Below are 19,987 nucleotides of genomic sequence, written 5' to 3' on the forward strand. Positions count from 1 at the left end.
TGCGTTTGTGCGTGTGTGTGTGTGTGTGTTTGTGTGTGCGTGCGTGTGTGTGTGTGTATGTCTGTGGTAGAAACTCTAACATTTGAAGACGTCACATTACATTGACGTCACATTATGACGTAAGAGGGTTAGACGTCACGCGAAGGAAGTACTGAAAGTCTCGGTCATTATTATTTTGAGCGCGCCGAGACTAGTTGGCAGTCGTGTCCTGTAAGTAGGCTACATGCAAAGACAGATCTAGATCTAGTGTCTCGCTTTCTTGCACAGTTTCACCTATGCTCTTTCTGTGTGTGTGTGTGTGTGTGTGTGTGTGTGTGTGTGTGTGTGTGTGTGACGGAGTGATTGAGTTTGTGTTACTGTTTGTCGATTTCTTACGTGAGCCTTGATGGCTTCGCCTCTTGTTCACCTAGAAATCTTGTGAAATATACTTCACCAAGAAAACATGTAGGTAATACTTTTTTCAAGTACGAATCATGTGTTATATTTTTCAGAGGTCTACGAATCATTTGTAATACTTTTCATCAAACCGTAATGTGTAGTACGTTCCCCATACGAATCACATTGAGTAATTTTCTTCAACAAATAGTGTGTAGTATTTTTTACTTACAAATCAAGGGCAGCACGTACTTTACTTTCACAACAACGTGGGCTCACTCATCCCGTTTTCGCTTATACAACCACTACTTGTAGAACGCCACATTAAATTTGTTGATACTGTCGTCAGTACTGCCAAGACTGCTAGTACTGTTGACACTGTCAATTCTGTCCGAGTGGCCAAACCACTGGTTGAAGGCCAGGTTTGCTACGTTCCTCCCTCCTACGACGGCCATCTCCATGGCGGAGGCAGCGACTTCGATGGCGTTGGCGTAGTACAGACGGTCGTGAAGAACGAAGGGAGGTAACTCCATTGTCGTGGTGTACTCTGGGAAGGCACGCCAGTGCATCAGGCAAAGGTCGTTACGATCATCGAACACAGAGTGAAGCTGCGACAAAACAGCACAAGAGCTTAGAAACAAAAGGAGTATGCGCTCTAAATATAGACAAGTAAGTGAGAGGTATTGCACAGCCTATCTTTTAAGCCAAAGTTTTCTGATGCATACGCATCTCCAATGGGGTTAGTAATAAGTATATAAGGGCTTGCTTGACCTGCGAGCTCTCCTCGATTTTCAGTTAATGATTCCTTGTGCAGGTCTATAATAATACTCCACCTTTTCCTCCACTCTGCAACCATCCCCTATTTGCGATCTGTTTTGTTTAATCGGTACCAACATAAAAAGAAGAAAACCATCTAGGTTTATATCCAACCTTTGAGAAGCCTTTGAAGAACGACGTGACTGATTGCTCCCATGGGGTCGCCTTCACGCGGCGGGAGTGTTTCCACTAAGCTACCCCACCCCTTTACTTCTCTTCTTTTGTCTTATTTCTGCCTTACCAGTCCTTTCACCTATATTTCCTTCCAAAAAACTCTCCCTACTATTCCCTGCAGTTTTCTGATTCCTTTCTTGTCTTATTTCTACCTGACTGGATCCGTCACCTTTATTTCACTTCCCAAAAGTCTTCTTTTCCACATCCTTATTTCTCTGTGGTCTTCTTAAGACCCAGCGTGTTTGCCGTGCGCTGCGACCTGTACCGGTTTGGGCTGGTGACCTGATGATTGAGGGGTTTACTTAGTTGCGACTTTGTAGCGCCAACACATCATTTTGGCCCAGTCTTTATCTAAGACAGGAGGTTGAAAAAGGCTTACCCGCTTCAATCAATCGGCTGGTCAAGTCTGGGTATATGTCTTGAGCATATTGCATCGGACCTTTGGCTAAAGGAGCAAGCGGCGGTAGGAGGGGGCGGCGGTAGTCGGGACAAACACTATGCCAAGTTGTTACCTAATCCGTTTCCGCTTGGAAAGAGTTGACGAACATTATGCCAAGTTGTTACCTAACCCGTTTCCGCTTGGAAAGAGTTAAATCTCCTATTACAGATTGATACCATATGTTTCCTCTTATCGCTGCGTATATCCATCTGTATCCTTGGCGCTCTGGAGTTGGATAACCGCTCCACCTAAGCGTCCCCTTGTTGGGCTCCGTGGTGGGTGGGGATCAGATGCGACGAAGATAAAGGCCCCAAACATGGCCACCTCTTCTTTTTCTTCTTTTTTTTCAAGCACCCGAAACGGAAACAAACGAAGATACTGCGTTGACTCTGACTCTGACGATGAAGTCCGAGTCAGAGCAACAAAGAACAACATCAGCGAGGCCTGGCCCCGTTTCATTGTTGTTGAGACAGCAGATGAGGCACAGCCCATCTCCAAACTTTCGCCTTTTGCGATACAGAAGGTTATTGCAGGAGTATCATCAACGATAGACAACATTAAGAGACTTCGTAATGGTTCTCTACTGATTGAATGTCCTTCAAAAAAGGCATCAGATGGTCTTCTCCGTCTGAATGGTCAGAAATTTGTTGATAGACCGGTCAAGGTCAGTCCTCACAGAGGCCTGAACACCAGCAAAGGAGTCATCCGATGCCGAGAGCTGGAGGGCCTCAGTGAGGCTGAAATAAAAGAAGGTCTAAAGGATCAAGGTGTCATTGATGTGTACCGGGTGTTGATCAGGAAGGGCGATATCAGAGTACCCACCAACACCCTTTTCGTCACTTTTTGTACCCCAACCATCCCTGAGAAAATCAAAGTGGGATTTGTTCAAATAAGAGTGACTCTGTATATTCCATCACCAATGAGATGTTTCCAATGCCAAAGATTTGGACATTCAAAGGCTGGATGTAAACAGAAGGCAGTGTGCGAGAGGTGTGGCGGAGATCCTCACGAAGGTCCCTGCACATCACCACCCACCTGCACAAACTGTAAGGGAAACCATTCCCCGTCCTCCAGAGAATGTCCAAAATACAAGTTTGAACAGGCCATTCAAAAAACAAAAACGGAGAAAAAGATGTCTTTCTCAGACGCCAGGAAGGAGGTTGAAAAAACGAATGTTTTTTCCTTCCAGAAAAGTTTTGCGGCAGCAGTCAGTCAAAGACCTGCAACAAAGTCAACACCCACCCAGACCAGTATTTCGTATAGGTCTGTGGGTGTCCAGGCAGGCCCGTCCATGTTGAAAAGGACAGAGCCCACAAGAAACAAAAGTATTTGTACACAGACAGATGAAAGCACAGGTGGGGCTATCCCCACTGGAGACTCTATGGGGTCTCCTGGTGAGGTTTGCTTCACCGCCCCAACTGGAGACCCTGTGGGGGCTCCTGGTGAGGTTCGCTTCACCACCCCAATTGAGGACCCTATGGGGTCTCCTGGTGAGGTTCGCTTCACCACCCCAACCCAGAAGCCCGTTCACAGGACAACTCACAGGAAGGGGGCCGTCGAGGTTGTGGAGGTAGTGGACCTTACTAAATCCACACCACGAACACCTCCGGACAAGGGAAAAGTTACTCTGCCCCAAAGATCGCCTCGCACCCCAAAAATGGAGAGAAATCCCATCACATTATACAATCATTTTGGGAGTTTATCCGACGAAGAGGGTATGGAGGCAGAAACTTCTTAAAACTAAACAAACATAGCCAATTTTATTCAATGGAATTGTAGAGGGGTCCAAGCTAACTATGAAGAATTATGTCTACTTTTACACAAATTTCATCCTGTTGCTACAGCATTACAGGAAACAATGCTGAAACCAAACAAAGATTTTAATGTATCTGGATACAATGTTTTTAGAAACCATTCAGACAATAACACGTCTGGGGGAGTTGCTCTTTTGATTAAGAAAAGTGTACTTTGTAGTGAGATCAACCTATGTACAAACATTCAAGCTGTCGCAGCACGAGTGACATTAGATAAAACCATCACTCTCTGCAGTGTATATCTGTCACCATCAAAATGTTACACGAAGCACGATCTTGAAAATCTTATTGATCAGCTTCCAGCTCCCTTTGTTTTAATGGGAGATTTTAACGCTCATTCCCCTTTATGGGGCAGCAACTCTCTAAGTACGAGAGGACGAATTCTAGAAGATTTTTTAGACAATCGTAATCTATGCGTTTTAAACGATGGAGTACCAACCTATCTCCATCCAGCAACAGGATGCAAGTCCATACTAGATCTAGTTATTTGCGACACCTCTCTTGTTCTAGACTTTGAATTTAAAGTCTATGATGACACATGTGGTAGCGATCATTTCCCTATCTTGATGTCTCAAATAGATGGATTGGAAGAAGCTTCCCCCCAGAGATGGAACCTGAACAAGGCAAACTGGCTGTCTTTTACTGCCGAATGTTCTGTCCAACTCACAGAAGACACTGTCTTTGATGGAAGTGACGACCCATCATCTATTTTTACAAACACTCTACAAGACATTGCCACTGAGTACATCCCAAAAACATCTTCAAACAACCGCATTAAAGTGCCATGGTTTAATCAAGAATGCCAAGAAGCCCGATCTGAGCGAAAGAGAAGTCTACACAGGTTCTACAGATGCCCGACCCTTAGCAAGAAGTTGACTTTCTTCAGATTTCGCGCTAAGAGTCGCACTGTCATAAAACATTCTAAAAGAACATCCTGGAGGTCTTTTTGCTCAAACTTAAACTCTAAGGTATCATCAAGTAAAGTTTGGAATGCTATTCGTAAAATCAAAGGGAAAAAAGGATCTGCATCAATTAACCACCTTGTGGTAAATGGATCCCTTATAACCCAGAAGAATGAAGTAGCAAACGTTCTGGCTTCAACAATGGAAAAAAACTCATCAATAGAAAATTACTGCACAGATTTTCAAAAAATCAAAGCCACCCAAGAACGTAAACCCATAAACTTCTCATCTCAGAATGAGGAGAACTACAACAAGTTGTTCAGTATAACTGAACTCAAACAAGCCTTACAAAAATGCAACAACTCAGCAATGGGGCTGGACGGAATACATTATCAGTTCCTCACACACCTACCAGAAAGTTGTCTTCTGGTCTTGCTGAAGGTTTTTAACCACATATGGGAGAGTGGATCCTTTCCACCTTCATGGCAAGAAGCGATGATTGTCCCCATTCCAAAACCAGGTAAAGATCATACAAACCCCAGCAACTACCGTCCGATAGCCTTGACCAGCTGTCTGTGTAAAACCATGGAGAGATTGGTCAACGCTAGGATGGTGTGGTACCTAGAAAAACAAAACCTCTTAAGTGATGTGCAATGTGGCTTCCGAAAGGGACACAGCACCACTGATCATTTGGTACGTTTTGAGACCTTCGTTCGAGAGGCCTTTGCGAGATCTGAACATGTACTAGCTATATTTTTTGACCTCGAGAAGGCTTACGACACGACCTGGAAACACGGTATTTTAGCTGATTTGCATGAAATGGGTTTTCGTGGACGTCTCCCTGTTTTTGTGGAAGGATTTCTAAGTAATCGATTGTTTACAGTACGGGTTGGTCCCAACCTATCAGAGTTCTGTCAACAAGAGATGGGTGTTCCTCAAGGAAGCATTCTATCACCCATGTTGTTCAACATCAAAATCAATAACATAGTAAAGGCAGTACTGAAAGGATCCGAGTCATCCTTGTTTGTTGATGACTTTGCACTTTGTGTGCGTGGCAAATCCCTACATAGAGTGGAAAGGCAGCTTCAATTATGTATAGACAAGGTGCAAAAATGGGTAACGGAGAACGGTTTCAAATTTTCCACCAGCAAAACTGTCTGTATGCATCTTTGCAAACAAAGGGGAGCCATGCCAGAACCCTCTCTGGTCCTGAATGGTAATCCTGTCAAGGTTGTTGAAGAATTTAAATTCCTAGGACTGACCTTTGACCGTCGATTAACATTCCTTAAACATATCCAGTATCTAAGAACATCATGTCTGAAAGCTCTGGATGTATTGAAAGTGGTTTCTCATACGGACTGGGGTGCTGACCGCACAGTCCTACTCAGACTTTACCGTGCTTTAATCCGATCCAAGTTGGACTATGGTTGTGTCGTCTATGGTGGAGCCGCAAAATCCAACCTAAGGCTATTAGACACAATACACCACCAGGGTATACGTCTTTGTCTGGGAGCTTTCAGGACGTCTCCAGTACAGTCCTTATATTTTGAGGCCAAAGAACCCTCTCTGAGGCTGCGACGCCTGAAACTCACCCTAAATTATGTGTTGAAACTGAAAGCTATGCCTACAAATCCAGCCTACCAATGCGTATTTCAACCACAATGCTCTGAATTTTTTGAAAGTCACCCAAATGATCGAGCACCTCTGTCTTCTCGGATTCAGTCACATCTGGCCGAATCAAAGATAAAACTCGATCATGTTAGTGAAAATCGATGGACAGAAACACCACCATGGACATTGCCAGATCCAGTTGTTCGACTCGATCTGACAAGGTTAAAGAAGTCAGAGACAAATGATTTGATTTTTAAACAGTGTTTTAGCCAGTTCTGTACCGAGTTTCCTTCCCATCAACGAATATACACTGATGGGTCCAAAGCTGAAAGTAAAGTGGCATCAGCTTCTGTCACAGGTCCTAATCTCGATAGGGCCTTTTCGGCCCGTCTTCCGGATGACAGTTCTGTATTTTCTGCAGAGTTGAAAGCTTTACAGCTAGCTCTGAAACAGGTATATCAGTCAAAAAAGAAAGACTTCCTGATTCTGTCGGATTCCCTATCGGCTCTTACCGCCGTGAAGAGAATTCAGCTAGATCACCCACTGTTGGTCGAAATCCAAGAGCTACATGCATCTCTGATTGAAGAAGGCAAAAGGATTGTGTTTGCATGGGTGCCATCCCATGTTGGAATTAGAGGCAACTCTGCAGCTGATCAAGCTGCTAAAGAAGCCAGAGAAAGACTCATCACTGACAAACACACAAAGCATTCAGATTTCAGAACTCGCACCAACATGTACATAAAGTACCTATGGCAGAGTGAATGGGACGAATGTGAAGAAAATAAACTTCATAAGATCGTTCCCCAGCTGTCGGACAGCCTACCCCAATGTCGCCTCAACAGGAAAGAAGAGACAGTTCTCTGTCGCTTACACATTGGGCACAGTCACATTACACATTCGTATCTGCTGAAAGGTGAAGATCCACCATACTGTTTTGGATGTGACGAACCATGGACATTAGAACATGTTCTCACAAAATGTGTAGACGTTCAAGAATTTCGAGACAAACACTACAATGCGGAAACACTGAAGGTTTTATTCCGGGATGTTCCCCCGGACAAGATTTTTAACTTTTTAAAAGAGATCAAGATTTTTTACAAGATTTAAAGTACCAGAAGTGAAAATTATTAATTTTTAGAACCTTCTTTTACAGTGATAGATTTGAATGTAAATAGTCTGAAACGTAGAAGTTGCCATATGAAGGGAAAAGAAAATAACTGTATCGGTCTCGAATAGCAGCTAGCATCTGCTGAAGAGACATTAAACCCCAAAAACCAAACCAACCAAAAACCAACGTGACTGATTTTCATTCTGACAGAATTGCGTCTAAAACTAAAAAAAAAAAATGCACGCATTCTTAATAGAAGCTGCAAAAATTATTATCATCACCATATATACTGTTCAAAAAAAGAAACGCATAGCTTGTAATATTTGGTTAATTTAGTTATATGGCTACAAGGATATCCACCAAACTGCAGAAAATGTTTATCTGGTCGTCGACCTTTCGTCCATTGCCACAAGTGAGCTCTGCACGTGACGCATGCGTTATCAGGGGCTACAATGTCAAAATTGCTCATTTGGCATGACCACTCGTCATGCTTCAGTGTAATCTCGTGAAACTCGGGGAATATTGAGCTCTCACCATGTCTTCCAAAACCCATAAAAGCGGATTGTTCGCCACAAAGAAATCAGACGACAATTCAGCGACGAAAGATGGCCCGATTGAGCAGAGAAGACCGCCAAATTGCATTGGGTCGTTTACAAGCAGGCCAAAGTCAAAGTGCAATCGCCAGGCACTTCCACGTGTCCCAGAGCACCATCAGTAGACTGTGGGTCAGGTTTCAAGCCACTGGCTCCGTTGCTGACTTGCCACGAGCGGGAAGACCAAGGGCGACAACTGCTGCTCACGACCGCTTCATACGGCTCCGCCACCTCCGGAATCGTTTCCTGTCGGCCTCATCTTCTGTCCAGGCTCTCCCCGGGCCACACCGATTATCGGACCAGACCGTGCGGAACCGCCTGCATGAAGCTGGTTTGAGAGCTCGCAGACCTCACAGAGGAGCTGTCCTCACCCGCCGCCATCGCCAGAACCGAGTGCAGTGGGGCAACCAGCACCTTCGCTGGACCGTCCGGAATCACTGGAGACACGTGTGGTTCAGCGACGAGTCCTACTTCCTGCTCCAGCGACATGATGGTCGGAGGAGGGTCTACCGGAGAGTAAACGAACGTTACGCGCCCAACTGTGTGGATGAGACACCCGTTCATGGTGGTGGAGGCGTCATGGTGTGGGGGGCGATCAATACCGCTGGAAGGAGCACCCTGGTGCACGTCCAAGGGCGCATAACTGCCCAGCGATACGTGGAGGAAATTCTGCGCCCACACGCCCTTCCTCTTCTGGCTGACCAGGATGCCATATTCCAGCAGGACAACGCTCGCCCGCACACAGCACGACTCACCACCCAGTTCCTCACCGACCACCATGTCCAGGTGCTTCCCTGGCCATCCATGTCGCCAGACATGAACCCGATAGAACACCTCTGGGATGAATTGGACAGACGTGTGCGCAGGCGAGAAGAAGCGCCGGCAAATCACCGCGATCCATTGCAGGCACTTCAGGAGGAGTGGGACACCATCCCACAGCAAGATATCCGGCATCTGATCCAGTCCATGCCCAGAAGGTGCCGGGCAGTTGTTGCTGCTCAAGGCAGTCACACCCCCTACTGACTTGACAGCCTCGGCACCCAATCTTATTGATTGACTGATTGATTTGAAGATGCAAATGAACTGTGTGTGCATTCAACTGTGTCCATACCAAATTTCAAACAAATAATCTAAATATTGGATTTTCTGTTAATTTTTTCGAAAAATAAAACAAATTTGGCAAGTAGCAACTATGCGTTTCTTTTTTTGAACAGTATAGAACAAGTGAAATTGTATATGACTATCAGAGTTACGGTAATGGTTAACATCTTTTAGATGACTATCACGATTGAGCTCTCACCTGTTCTTCTGTTGGCGTCTTGTTGAGGTAGAGCTTCCACACGCCGTAGCCTTCTTTTTCTTCCACACCTCCGCTGTTCACTGGGCTCTGCTTAGCCATCCTGTTGAAGAAGACATCGGTCTCTGTCGCCATGATGTGAGTGGGGACACTCTTCTTGCCAAAAAAGCTTTCGTTCATTTTACCGTGAGTGAACAACACTTGCAACGGGTGGTACGGTATCTTCGGTAAGTCAAGCCCGCCTGGGAAGTCCTCAAAATGTATCTGAAATTTAACAGCAATATTCGAAAGTATGAACATGTGCAATAACAAAGTTTAAACAAGAAGGGCAAAGCCCATACGACTCACATGCTTGACCTAAACCTAGCAATGACATCATACACTAAGAACTGCTTTACACATTTTTCCTACCAAAATACATGTGACCTTGACCCAAGGTCAAGGTCATCCAAGGTCATGCAACACAAAGCTGTTAATTCAAGACATAGGAAGTACAATGGTGCTTATTGGCTCTTTCTACCATGAGATATGGTCACTTTTAGTGGTTCACTACCTTATTTTGGTCACATTTCATAAGGGTCAAAGAGACCTTGACCTTGATCATATGTGACCAAATGTGTCTCATGATGAAAGCATAACATGTGCCCCACATAATTTTTAAGTTTGAAACAGTTGTCTTCCATAGTTCAGGGTCAAGGTCACTTCAAAATATGTATACAATCCAACTTTGAAGAGCCCCTGTGACCTTGACCTTGAAGCAAGGTAAACCAAACTGGTATCAAAAGATGGGGCTTACTTTGCCCTATATATCATATATAGGTGAGGTATTCAATCTCAAAAACTTCAGAGAAAATGTGAAAAATGTGAAAAATAGCTGTTTTTTAGACAACATTTATGGCCCCTGCGACCTTGACCTTGAAGCAAGGTCAAGATGCTATGTATGTTTTTTGGGGCCTTGTCATCATACACCATCTTGCCAAATTTGGTACTAATAGACTGAATAGTGTCCAAGAAATATCCAACGTTAAAGTTTTCCGGACGGCCGGACGGACGGACGTCCGGACGGACGTCCGGACGGACGGACGGACGGACGACTCGGGTGAGTACATAGACTCACTTTTGCTTCGCATGTGAGTCAAAAATCCCAACCCCCAGTGTGAAACTTCATTCTTCAAACTTCATTCTGATTTTTGTTTTTACCACGGCTCATAAAATCGCGATGTTGACCATGTTTTAAAAAAAGTGTCCCAAGACTTGACGAAAAGATTCAAGAAAACTCCCCAAGGAATACAAATTCAAAAACAAATAGACTGCCAACGTTCCCAAATTCAGAATAAAAAAACAAGTCGCGTAAGGCGAAATTACTACATTTAGTCAAGCTGTGGAACTCACAGAATGAAACTGAACGTAGTCCGCCGCTAGTGCAAAAGGCAGTGAAAGTGACGAGCCTGTTTAACGCGGTAGCGCTGTGCTTCATATCACGCTCTACTGTACCTCTCTTCGTTTTAACTTTCTGAGCGTGTTTTTAATCCAAACATATCATATCATATGTTTTTGGAATCAGGAACCGACAAGGAATAAGATGAAAGTGTTTTTGAATTGATTTCGAAAATTTAATTTTGATCATAATTTTTATATTTTTAATTTTCAGAGCTTGTTTTTAATCCAAATATAACTTATTTATATGTTTTTGAAATCAGGAAATGATGAAGAATAAGATGAACGTAAAGTTGGATCGTTTCATAAAAAATGTTGTTTTTTTACAATTTTCAGATTTGTAATGACCAAAGTCATTAATTAATTTTTAAGCCACCAACCTGAAATGCAATACCGAAGTCTGACCTTCGTCGAAGATTGCTTCGCCAAAATGTCAATCAATTTGATCGAAAAATGAGGGTGTGACAGTGCCGCCTCAACTTTTACAAAAAGCCGGATATGACGTCATCAAAGACATTTATCGAAAAAAAGAAAAAAACGTCCGGGGATATCATTCCCAGGAACTCTCATGTAAAATTTCATAAAGATCGGTCCCGTGGTTTAGTCTGAATTGCTCTACACACACACACGCAGAGACAGACAGACAGACAGACAGACACACACACACACACACACACACACACACACACACACACACACACACACACACACACACACACATACACCACGACCCTCGTCTCGATTCCCCCTCTACATTAAAACATTTAGTCAAAACTTGACTAAATGTAACAAGAAAGGTATGTTGTTGGAAAATGTAATTATTGACAAAACAAAACGTTACGTTCACAGATATATCGACCCAGCGGTCTTGTAAGTGCACAGACAAACACTAATTAGACAACACTTATCTTGACAAAATGTTCAGGGGCTTACAGTAAAGACACAAGCGAATGAGGTAATCCATGCAACGATCCAATAACATACCTTACTTGTTTGTTTGTTATCGCATTCAACAGCTTATCATAACAATATTAAAGAAGCAGAAACCTGTTTCTCGCGGCCGGGATCCAGGGGCGTGGCAATGATGATAATATCATACTTCTCTCTCCCTGTTTCGTGTTCAGCTTTTTTGTACCCTACTTCGTAGGAAACAGTTCGATTTGGGCTTTGTTTTTGGAACACGTGAGTGACTTCCCCTGGAATGAGTGTGGCTCCTGAAACTTCCAGAAACTTTTCAGGAAGTCTTCTGAGGCCTCCTTGGATTGACCATGATCCGGGCTCCGCTCCTGCCATGGAGATGGAGCCTGTCGACAGTCATCGGCATTACAATCAGCCAACTACTGACATTTTTTTTCTCGAGAGCCACTCATGAAACATACCATATAAGACATTCTAAAATATTAAGATACATTAGCCCTATGGGAGTCAAAACCCTCCAGCAGACATATGGTGAAGTAAATCGAAGTAAACCAGTATGTTCAGTAAGTCTACGAATTTCAATATTTTTTATCTTGTAACGAACAAACAAACAAACAAACATACCAATAACAATAAATCAATACCAATAACAAGAAGGGCAAAGCCCATACGACTCACATGCTTGACCTTGACCTTTACATGACCTTGACCTTCGAGGTCAAGGTCAAATAACTAAACCTAGCAATGACATCATACACTAAGAACTGCTTTACACATTTTTCCTACCAAAATACATGTGACCTTGACCCAAGGTCAAGGTCATCCAAGGTCATGCAACACAAAGCTGTTAATTCAAGACATAGGAAGTACAATGGTGCTTATTGGCTCTTTCTACCATGAGATATGGTCACTTTTAGTGGTTCACTACCTTATTTTGGTCACATTTCATAAGGGTCAAAGTGACCTTGACCTTGATCATATGTGACCAAATGTGTCTCATGATGAAAGCATAACATGTGCCCCACATAATTTTTAAGTTTGAAACAGTTATCTTCCATAGTTCAGGGTCAAGGTCACTTCAAAATATGTATACAATCCAACTTTGAAGAGCTCCTGTGACCTTGACCTTGAAGCAAGGTAAACCAAACTGGTATCAAAAGATGGGGCTTACTTTGCCCTATATATCATATATAGGTGAGGTATTCAATCTCAAAAACTTCAGAGAAAATGGGGAAAATGTGAAAAATAGCTGTTTTTTAGACAACATTTATGGCCCCTGCGACCTTGACCTTGAAGCAAGGTCAAGATGCTATGTATGTTTTTTGGGGCCTTGTCATCATACACCATCTTGCCAAATTTGGTACTGATAGACTGAATAGTGTCCAAGAAATATCCAACGTTAAAGTTTTCCGGACGGACAGACGGACGGACGGACGGACGGACGGACGACTCGGGTGAGTACATAGACTCACTTTTGCTTCGCATGTGAGTCAAAAATGGCAAATGCTCATTGGACTCCCCTTCTTCATACTTCAAGAAGAATATGAGACAAATTAACTGCTGATTCGTCTCCATAACCTTTTAAGAAATTAGTGATTTTCTCCTTAGTGTCCCCAACTCGACCAAACTGTTACCTTCACAGTTGACCAGAATCTGCCAGACTAATGTCACGTTTAAAGGTCACCAACCCTTTAAAGTATTCAAGGTTCAAAACGTTCATTATTGTTCCAAGGATTAGCCCCACTGTGACCTTGAATTTTGACTGAAGTCAACCAGGATTGTGTTCTATCCGAGTTCATCAAACCTTAGAGGTTTATAAAGTTGCAAAGCTTTAGTTTCAGTAAGATAAAAAAAAATCCGAGTTGTTTGTTTCCTTTTTTGACAACAGACGGATGTATGGCCGGCCGGCTAAAAATACTATTACTATGACTATGCTCACAACATGATGCCAACATCAATAGTCTAGCCAAGACTAAAATACCAATAAAAAACGCTCGCGCTGGACCCGAGTACTCTTGAGACTGGCTCGCTCAATAAATATAAATGTTTGGAATGTTTGTGGAGTAAATGTATTGTTGGTTTCTGACCAGAAATGCAGATCTATCTCTGGCCGATTCATAGATTCAACCTACAAACTGCGACCTCATCTGTGATCAGATATAAGCATTAAACGGATGAAATTAACCACATGCAGTTTATTCTTCAGAAAAATGCACACACAAAATGGGTTGGGTTCGGTGATTTGTACATAAACGTCTTCCTCGCGATAGATTCGCTTATTATTTTGTCTTATGAAGCCGTCATCAACACGAACACAATGATTGCAGAAGCAAACTCTGTACCTACACGACCGAGACACAAGACTGATTATTTCACAGCTGCAATGAGAATAGAGAACAAAGACGTTTTGGGTAAGCTTACTCACGTCAGGTCTTCACTGACAAGCTAGGAACAGACGGAAAATTCCGAACAAAAGTAAATGACGTCAAAGTCTCTTTCGCTTTGCGTGTAACTTTGTCATGACGTATTTTTGTGTGACGCGTTCGGCTGTTCTATCAGGTCAATGGCTGCGTGTTGCCCCGCCGGTGTGAACTCCTCCTACGGCCAAGTCGTTTTTGTGGTTTATTTCGCATTTAGGTCCCAGGTAACATTATGAAGTTTTAATACGATCAATCGGACCTATTATCAAGTAAGTGTATCAACTTTTGAACGAACTGCGCCCAGTAGTTTCCCAGCAATAAGCTGTTAAGTGGAGAAAGACAGACAGACACACAATTAAAGTCTGCTGAGCCCTAGTACTAGCGTACTCGGGGATAAACTGTGAACTCAAATGAAAAATTGAAACCATAGCTTGAAGAGGTCGAGATTTTTTTTCTTGATAGCTTAGTGGATATTTTCAGAAGTGAAAAATCTCCTCTAGCAAACATGTTTATTCTGTGACCTTGACATTTGACAAAAGCAATGCAAATGTTTGTCATATCTGCTGATCATGAAATGTCAAAGCTCTAGCTTCAAATACATTCGAGATAGCCTTAACGTTAAGTTTTTCTTAACCGAACTTGACCACGCTATGACCCCAAATTATTGACAAGGGTCAACCAAACTGGGGTCGTGTCGGCAGATTATCAAACCCTGGAAGTGTGCAATGTTTCAAAGCTGTAGCTTCAAAAACATCCAAGATAATCTAAATGTTAATTTTTTGTTACGGACTAAGACTCACTGATTACTCAGGTGAGTCACAAAAAGAGTAAAGCAGGACTTTACAACTACCTCTGTTCATTTCAAAGCAAATTTAGCCCCTAATGATGACATTCCTCTAGTGGACGTACAATAATACAATATCATCAAATGTTCGACGATACTAACAAAACACTGCCAACAGTACGTCTTTAATGCTGCTCACTTAGAAATGCGGGAGCGTGGAGTGTTTGAGAATAGTTTGTGATGAGAGATCCTTTCACTATTTCGTTGATAAACCTGTCTGAGAAGCCTGCGTCTTTGAACATGACTGCGGCCGTTGTGTGTATTTGTTCCAGAAAACGTTCATCCATGGAACGAAGCAGATTCTCCACCGTTGTGAATGCCTCTATTTTGTACAGATGCTCGTAAATTCTGTGAAAGTAAAATGTTATTACAGTACAATACAACTCTATAGAATATTACTATGTAATGCAATACATTACATATCCTTATCTCAATCAAGAAATTCAATTTGAGGTTCAAAACAAACAAAAAAACTATTCAACACGATTAACATATAACATTGAAACACTTTCAGAAGACCATCACAAATCATAAACGTACAAATATGCATGACATAAATTACAATAAAGAACTAAGAATATGGAGTCTAAATTGTCATTTTAAAGGTTAAGAGTTCACGATGTTCACGATGTGTAAGGCCCATTCCGCCTCCCGTAAACCATTAGTTTCTGATTACAGACCTACAGTACAATCACCCTTTCGTTTGAACGCTTACCGCTAGGGAACAACCCAGGTGCTCTTCGTTGAGCGCGAGCATTTTGCAAAAAATGTACTTTGTGTGGTTTACGAGTGCTAAAGAGAAATTAATTTGTAAGTTGCATTTAATGTTGTTGAATGCTATTGCGAGTGTGTTCCATCAGGTAAGGAATGCTGTTCTAGTGAAAAGATGTCATCGTTCTGTATACCTCCTGTGAAGCGGAGTAGGCCTTTAACCTAAGCAAAATACTCAGACAATTCACATTCGCTGTAGTTCACTGATCATGCATAGATTTTTTATACTTTATCCTTTCCAAGTAAAGAACTTTTTTTTAAATCTACCATAAATAACAACAACGTTGTAATTTAGCAAGAAAGAAAGGGCTTCACACGCACCACCCGCACCTGTCAAACGAAAGCAGCGTGTCTGCAACCAAGTTGTGAAAGCGTTCGATGTCTCCGCCATACCGCGATTTGACCTTTGAGTTGGACAGAAATGCCCATGGGCTTGTTTGGAAGTACAACCCTTTTTCGTTGTTGTACAGGCCATGTGTGCGTTTGTTGATCGTTCTCCTTCCCAAACCTGACATAACAGACAAGAAAAAAATATTGCCCATACGTCTAGAATGTATCGGAAAGATTGCCGTATCTGTCTAGGCTTTACACAGATTAGGTGCAGTCTTTCTCTTGGTTACTAACAGCTATCGTATTTTCAGCGTAGCGATAGGGTCGGATATTTTGACGACTGAGAACAATCATAATACGCCGAATCGAAGACGAGGCGTTATTTATTTGTTCGAGTCAAAATTGCCCTATCGTAAATCCGAAAACAGAATAGCGTTTATATTGCTATTCTGACCTAGGTACATGGTTATACACTTGCAAAATGAAAGTTTTTGCTTCGATGCAGTTGTTTTCTGACGAGAGCAGACGAAATTTCTTTGCGCACTCATGTTAGTGCGCATTAAAACTTTTCTGCCCTTCTCTTCAAAGGTGGATTTAAAAAAAATCAATTTAGCATATTGACGTGCGCGTCACTTACAATAATTCAACAATTCTCATTCTGCAATGCAAGCAGCCAGGCAACAAGGAAATTCCCATACTGCACAGAATACAGCAGGGCTATGGATATTTGACAAATGTTTAATTTAAAGGATGCTCTTATTCCGTGTAAACAACTGAACAGACCAGTGGTAGTAAACATGATGGCTTATTCCAGAAGAAGTGTAGCTTTAACATGCTGTGCCACGTAAACGACCCATTATTTCTATTTGAAGACATGTATTTGCTTTCTAAAGGGTCGTCCTGACGCCGAAACAAAAAACAAGATAAAGACAAGACAGCTTTTTTTCTCAATGACTCCACCATGAAATTGTGCCCTTTTACTTTGTGTATGGGAATGATTTGAGTTTGACCGTGAAGTTGAATGCAATCATGATGTTCCGAATGACGTTCCGGGTGGTGCCTGAAAAGTGACAGCTATGCCGTGCAATTGTTATTAAGATAAGAACAGCTGACGACCTGATACAACCAAACAAACTGTACTTCCACAAGTCATGCACGTGTAGATCGCACCACAGTGTGACTTGTCACACACACACACACACACACAGGCACACACACACACACACACACTCACTCACACACTCACACACACACACACACACACACACACACACACACACACGCCTCTTGTAGTAAATACAATTAAAACAACCTCCATTGTTCAAATTATCCAGCATTCTTCCTTTACCGTTCGACGTTCACCCTATCAGGAAAAAACAAAGTACAAACCAAAGTGGTCAGCAAAAAACGCCATGTGCCAATTCCTGGGATGTATTATGGCCCCACCAGCTTCATAGTCTTGACCATCAACGTTGACCAGTGCCAGGCGACCCCCGACCCTCTGGGGTTCAAAGATGTCCACGTGTAGCGGCTTGTCTCCCCACAGCTGTCTCAGGTAGTACGCGGCACTGGTGCCCGATAGGCCTCCACCGATGATTCCTGCAGCCATTTCATTTCCTGTCATACTTTATCTTTATCGTCCCATGGCTGGGAAATTCGGGTCGCTTCCTTTCGGTGGAAACCAAGCAGTAATAATAGTCGCGCTGCTGAGACGTGTGTACGTGTCTATAGGTGTAGCTAGCCACCTACATTCATGTTATTGCAGAATGACCCAAGTCTTTTACAAGTCACAGCGGGGTTGAGACATTGATATCTTCTCTGAGTCATGTCCATCCAGGCCTGGATTCGAACCTGTGATCAGAGGATATTCGAGTGCTCTACTAACTGAGCCACCAGACTCCCCCCCTCCCCTCCCCATCCCCCACCCAGAATAATTATGTATAGAACGCGTGGCGGACATTCTGCATGTACTTTGCTTGCATCAGGCACAGTAGATTCAAACTTATTTTGCATTGCATTAAAAATTCATTTGCATTCATTTTCAAGAACATTAAAGGCACAGTAAGCCTCCCGTAAACCATCACAGAGCTCCCCGAGCGTCTAAATACAGTACAAGCATACTTCCATTTGAACGCTCACCGAACGGGAACATCCTGGCTGCTTTCTGTCGAGCGTGAGACATTTTCCAAGAATTTATTTTCGTGGACTTGGCCCTGAAGAACAATGGCGCCTCGTTTTTGCGCTAGACCTAACTTTTAAAATCTAAATAATAAATTGACAGCTTGTTACACAAACATTCTTTAATCATAAAAGAATTCGTTTTTCATCAAGACAAGATCAGAACAATTCGAAGTTGTGAAAGTTTAAAAAAAGAAAAGCCCGGAAGCAGGGTCACGCAAGGGTCGTAGCAGACGACGGCCCGGTTTATCAGTGCAAATCGCCGTTCCTCTCAACAGTCAAAAGCCATCGCTAGAGTTCTTGTGAACCACAGCCGTTGTTTCGTGCATAAAAAACGTGCTATTGTAGATAAGCTCACGTCGAGTCGCATTCAAATGACTAACTATGACGACTGCATTGTGAAAAGGGGGAAAACTGGATCACACGGGTTCACGATGGCTCAGGGGTAAGATAAACCACGCAAAAATAAATTCTTTGAAAATTGTTCGCTCTTTACGGAGGGCACCTAGGATGTTCTCAATTGGTGAGTGTTTAAATGAAAGGGTGTTTGTACTGTGTGTAAAAGCCTGACCGTATCTGTGATGGTTTACGGGAGGCTTACTCTGCCTTTAAATTCTTTAGTGCTACCCAATAATGTAAGTCACAACACCAGATCACAAGAGCTCCGACTTGAGGGTATAAGCGTACGGCCTTTACTGACCTCTAGATCTAGAATGTTTGTGTCAGTCTCCTTTCCAGCGCCAGAATGAGAAACCGCAACAGTTCAGTGCTTTTAAATACTTGGGGTCCAAAACTATAGCCAAATAATTACCTTCAGCATCTTTGTCTTTTTTTTTAACTTTTGTGTGTGTCTTTTTTGTCAAGAGAGAGAGAGAGAGAGAGAAAGCCGTACATGAAAGATTACATGACGTCGCTAACATGAAAATGCAATGTGAATGTGCCAATGACACTGCCAACGAATCACAAAGAGATACTGACCACATTTACAAGTTTCATTCGCTTCTGTGCCAGTATGTAGGCTTGCGTGTAACACCGGCAGCAGCTTGCAGGAAGCCTTGGCAGCGTTCCACTGAAGCATGAAACTCAGTACTGGGGTGGAAAACATGGCGGAAACTGGTCCCTCCCCACTGCTTTTGACTGCAGTGTCCCTCGCGACAGCGCCCGTAACTCTCATTCGTTTGTTATCCAGACATGTGAGAGTTATTGTACCTGATCTCGCGATGGCGTCAAATTTCGAAATATAGCTAAGAAAGAAATGCATGTGCCTAGTTTCATAAGACATGGAAGGGAGAGGGGCGTGAAATACGGGTCAGGGTTTTTCTACGATCGTGCACCGTACTGTAGTTCTGATGTACTGGCAAAGCGGCTTTCTCTTCGATCTGTCGTCTGCTTTAAAGTTAGATCTACAGTTTTAGGCTTGACCACAGGTACGCTAAATACGGTGAGGAGGACGGAAGCATACATGTACAGTAGCCTAAGCAAAGCAATAGCACACCTAATACGCGAAGCTGATAATACCTTCCATCGCTTATCAAGGATTGGGTACACCATCACAGATCTGTCCAGCCTTTTACATTGTCGAGTATGCGCATCCTTCCAAATCAAATGGACACATACAAAAATTCAGCAACGTTGATGCTAGCTGTTCAAAGCAGGTTTTTGGTGTATTTATGTGTTTGTTTGTGTGTGTGTTTTGCTGAACTAATTTCACAAAATTAACATGGTTGTCATGATCATTTACAAAATAAATTAAGTAGATGTGCAACGCCAAGGCACTGCATACCCCAGCGAAAGACAAACCTCTCCTCTCTCTCTCTCTCTCTCTCTCTCTCTCTCTCTCTCTCTCTGTGTCTCTCTCACACACACACGAACACACACACACACACCAAGTTACACACGTACACACATACACACTCACTCACACGCACTCACTCACTCTCTCACACACACTTCATACACA

The 19,987-nt window shown here is 42.9% G+C and overlaps 1 protein-coding gene across 1 annotated transcript; it reads right to left on the minus strand.

Moving 5' to 3' along the window:
• Positions 1 to 583: 583 nt before the first annotated feature.
• Positions 584 to 19,216, minus strand: LOC138970955 (prenylcysteine oxidase 1-like). Its single transcript, XM_070343540.1, has 7 exons — positions 19,006 to 19,216; positions 17,239 to 17,448; positions 15,850 to 16,027; positions 14,888 to 15,096; positions 11,614 to 11,870; positions 9,133 to 9,393; positions 584 to 983 (listed from the first exon to the last, which is right to left on the minus strand). Exons 1-7 carry the CDS (start codon positions 19,199 to 19,201, stop codon positions 681 to 683), a joined length of 1,614 nt encoding a protein of 537 aa, XP_070199641.1. The 5' UTR covers positions 19,202 to 19,216; the 3' UTR covers positions 584 to 680.
• Between the last annotated feature and the right edge of the window lie 771 nt (positions 19,217 to 19,987).

The sequence above is a fragment of the Littorina saxatilis genome, linkage group LG7 (genome assembly GCF_037325665.1).
Source record: "Littorina saxatilis isolate snail1 linkage group LG7, US_GU_Lsax_2.0, whole genome shotgun sequence".
In the NCBI taxonomy this organism is placed as follows: domain Eukaryota; kingdom Metazoa; phylum Mollusca; class Gastropoda; order Littorinimorpha; family Littorinidae; genus Littorina; species Littorina saxatilis.

What these genes read in the sequence shown, in the direction of transcription:
- LOC138970955 (XM_070343540.1), bottom strand. Translation starts at nt 19,201, where the DNA reads ATGAGAGTTACGGGCGCTGTCGCGAGGGACACTGCAGTCAAAAGCAGT. An exon ending in GTTTTTTGCTGACCACTTTG is followed by an intron (nt 16,028 to 17,238) that starts GTTTGTACTTTG and finishes CTGTTATGTCAG; the next exon opens with GTTTGGGAAGGAGAACGATC. An exon ending in ATCCCGGCCGCGAGAAACAG is followed by an intron (nt 9,394 to 11,613) that starts GTTTCTGCTTCT and finishes GTTAAATTTCAG; the next exon opens with ATACATTTTGAGGACTTCCC.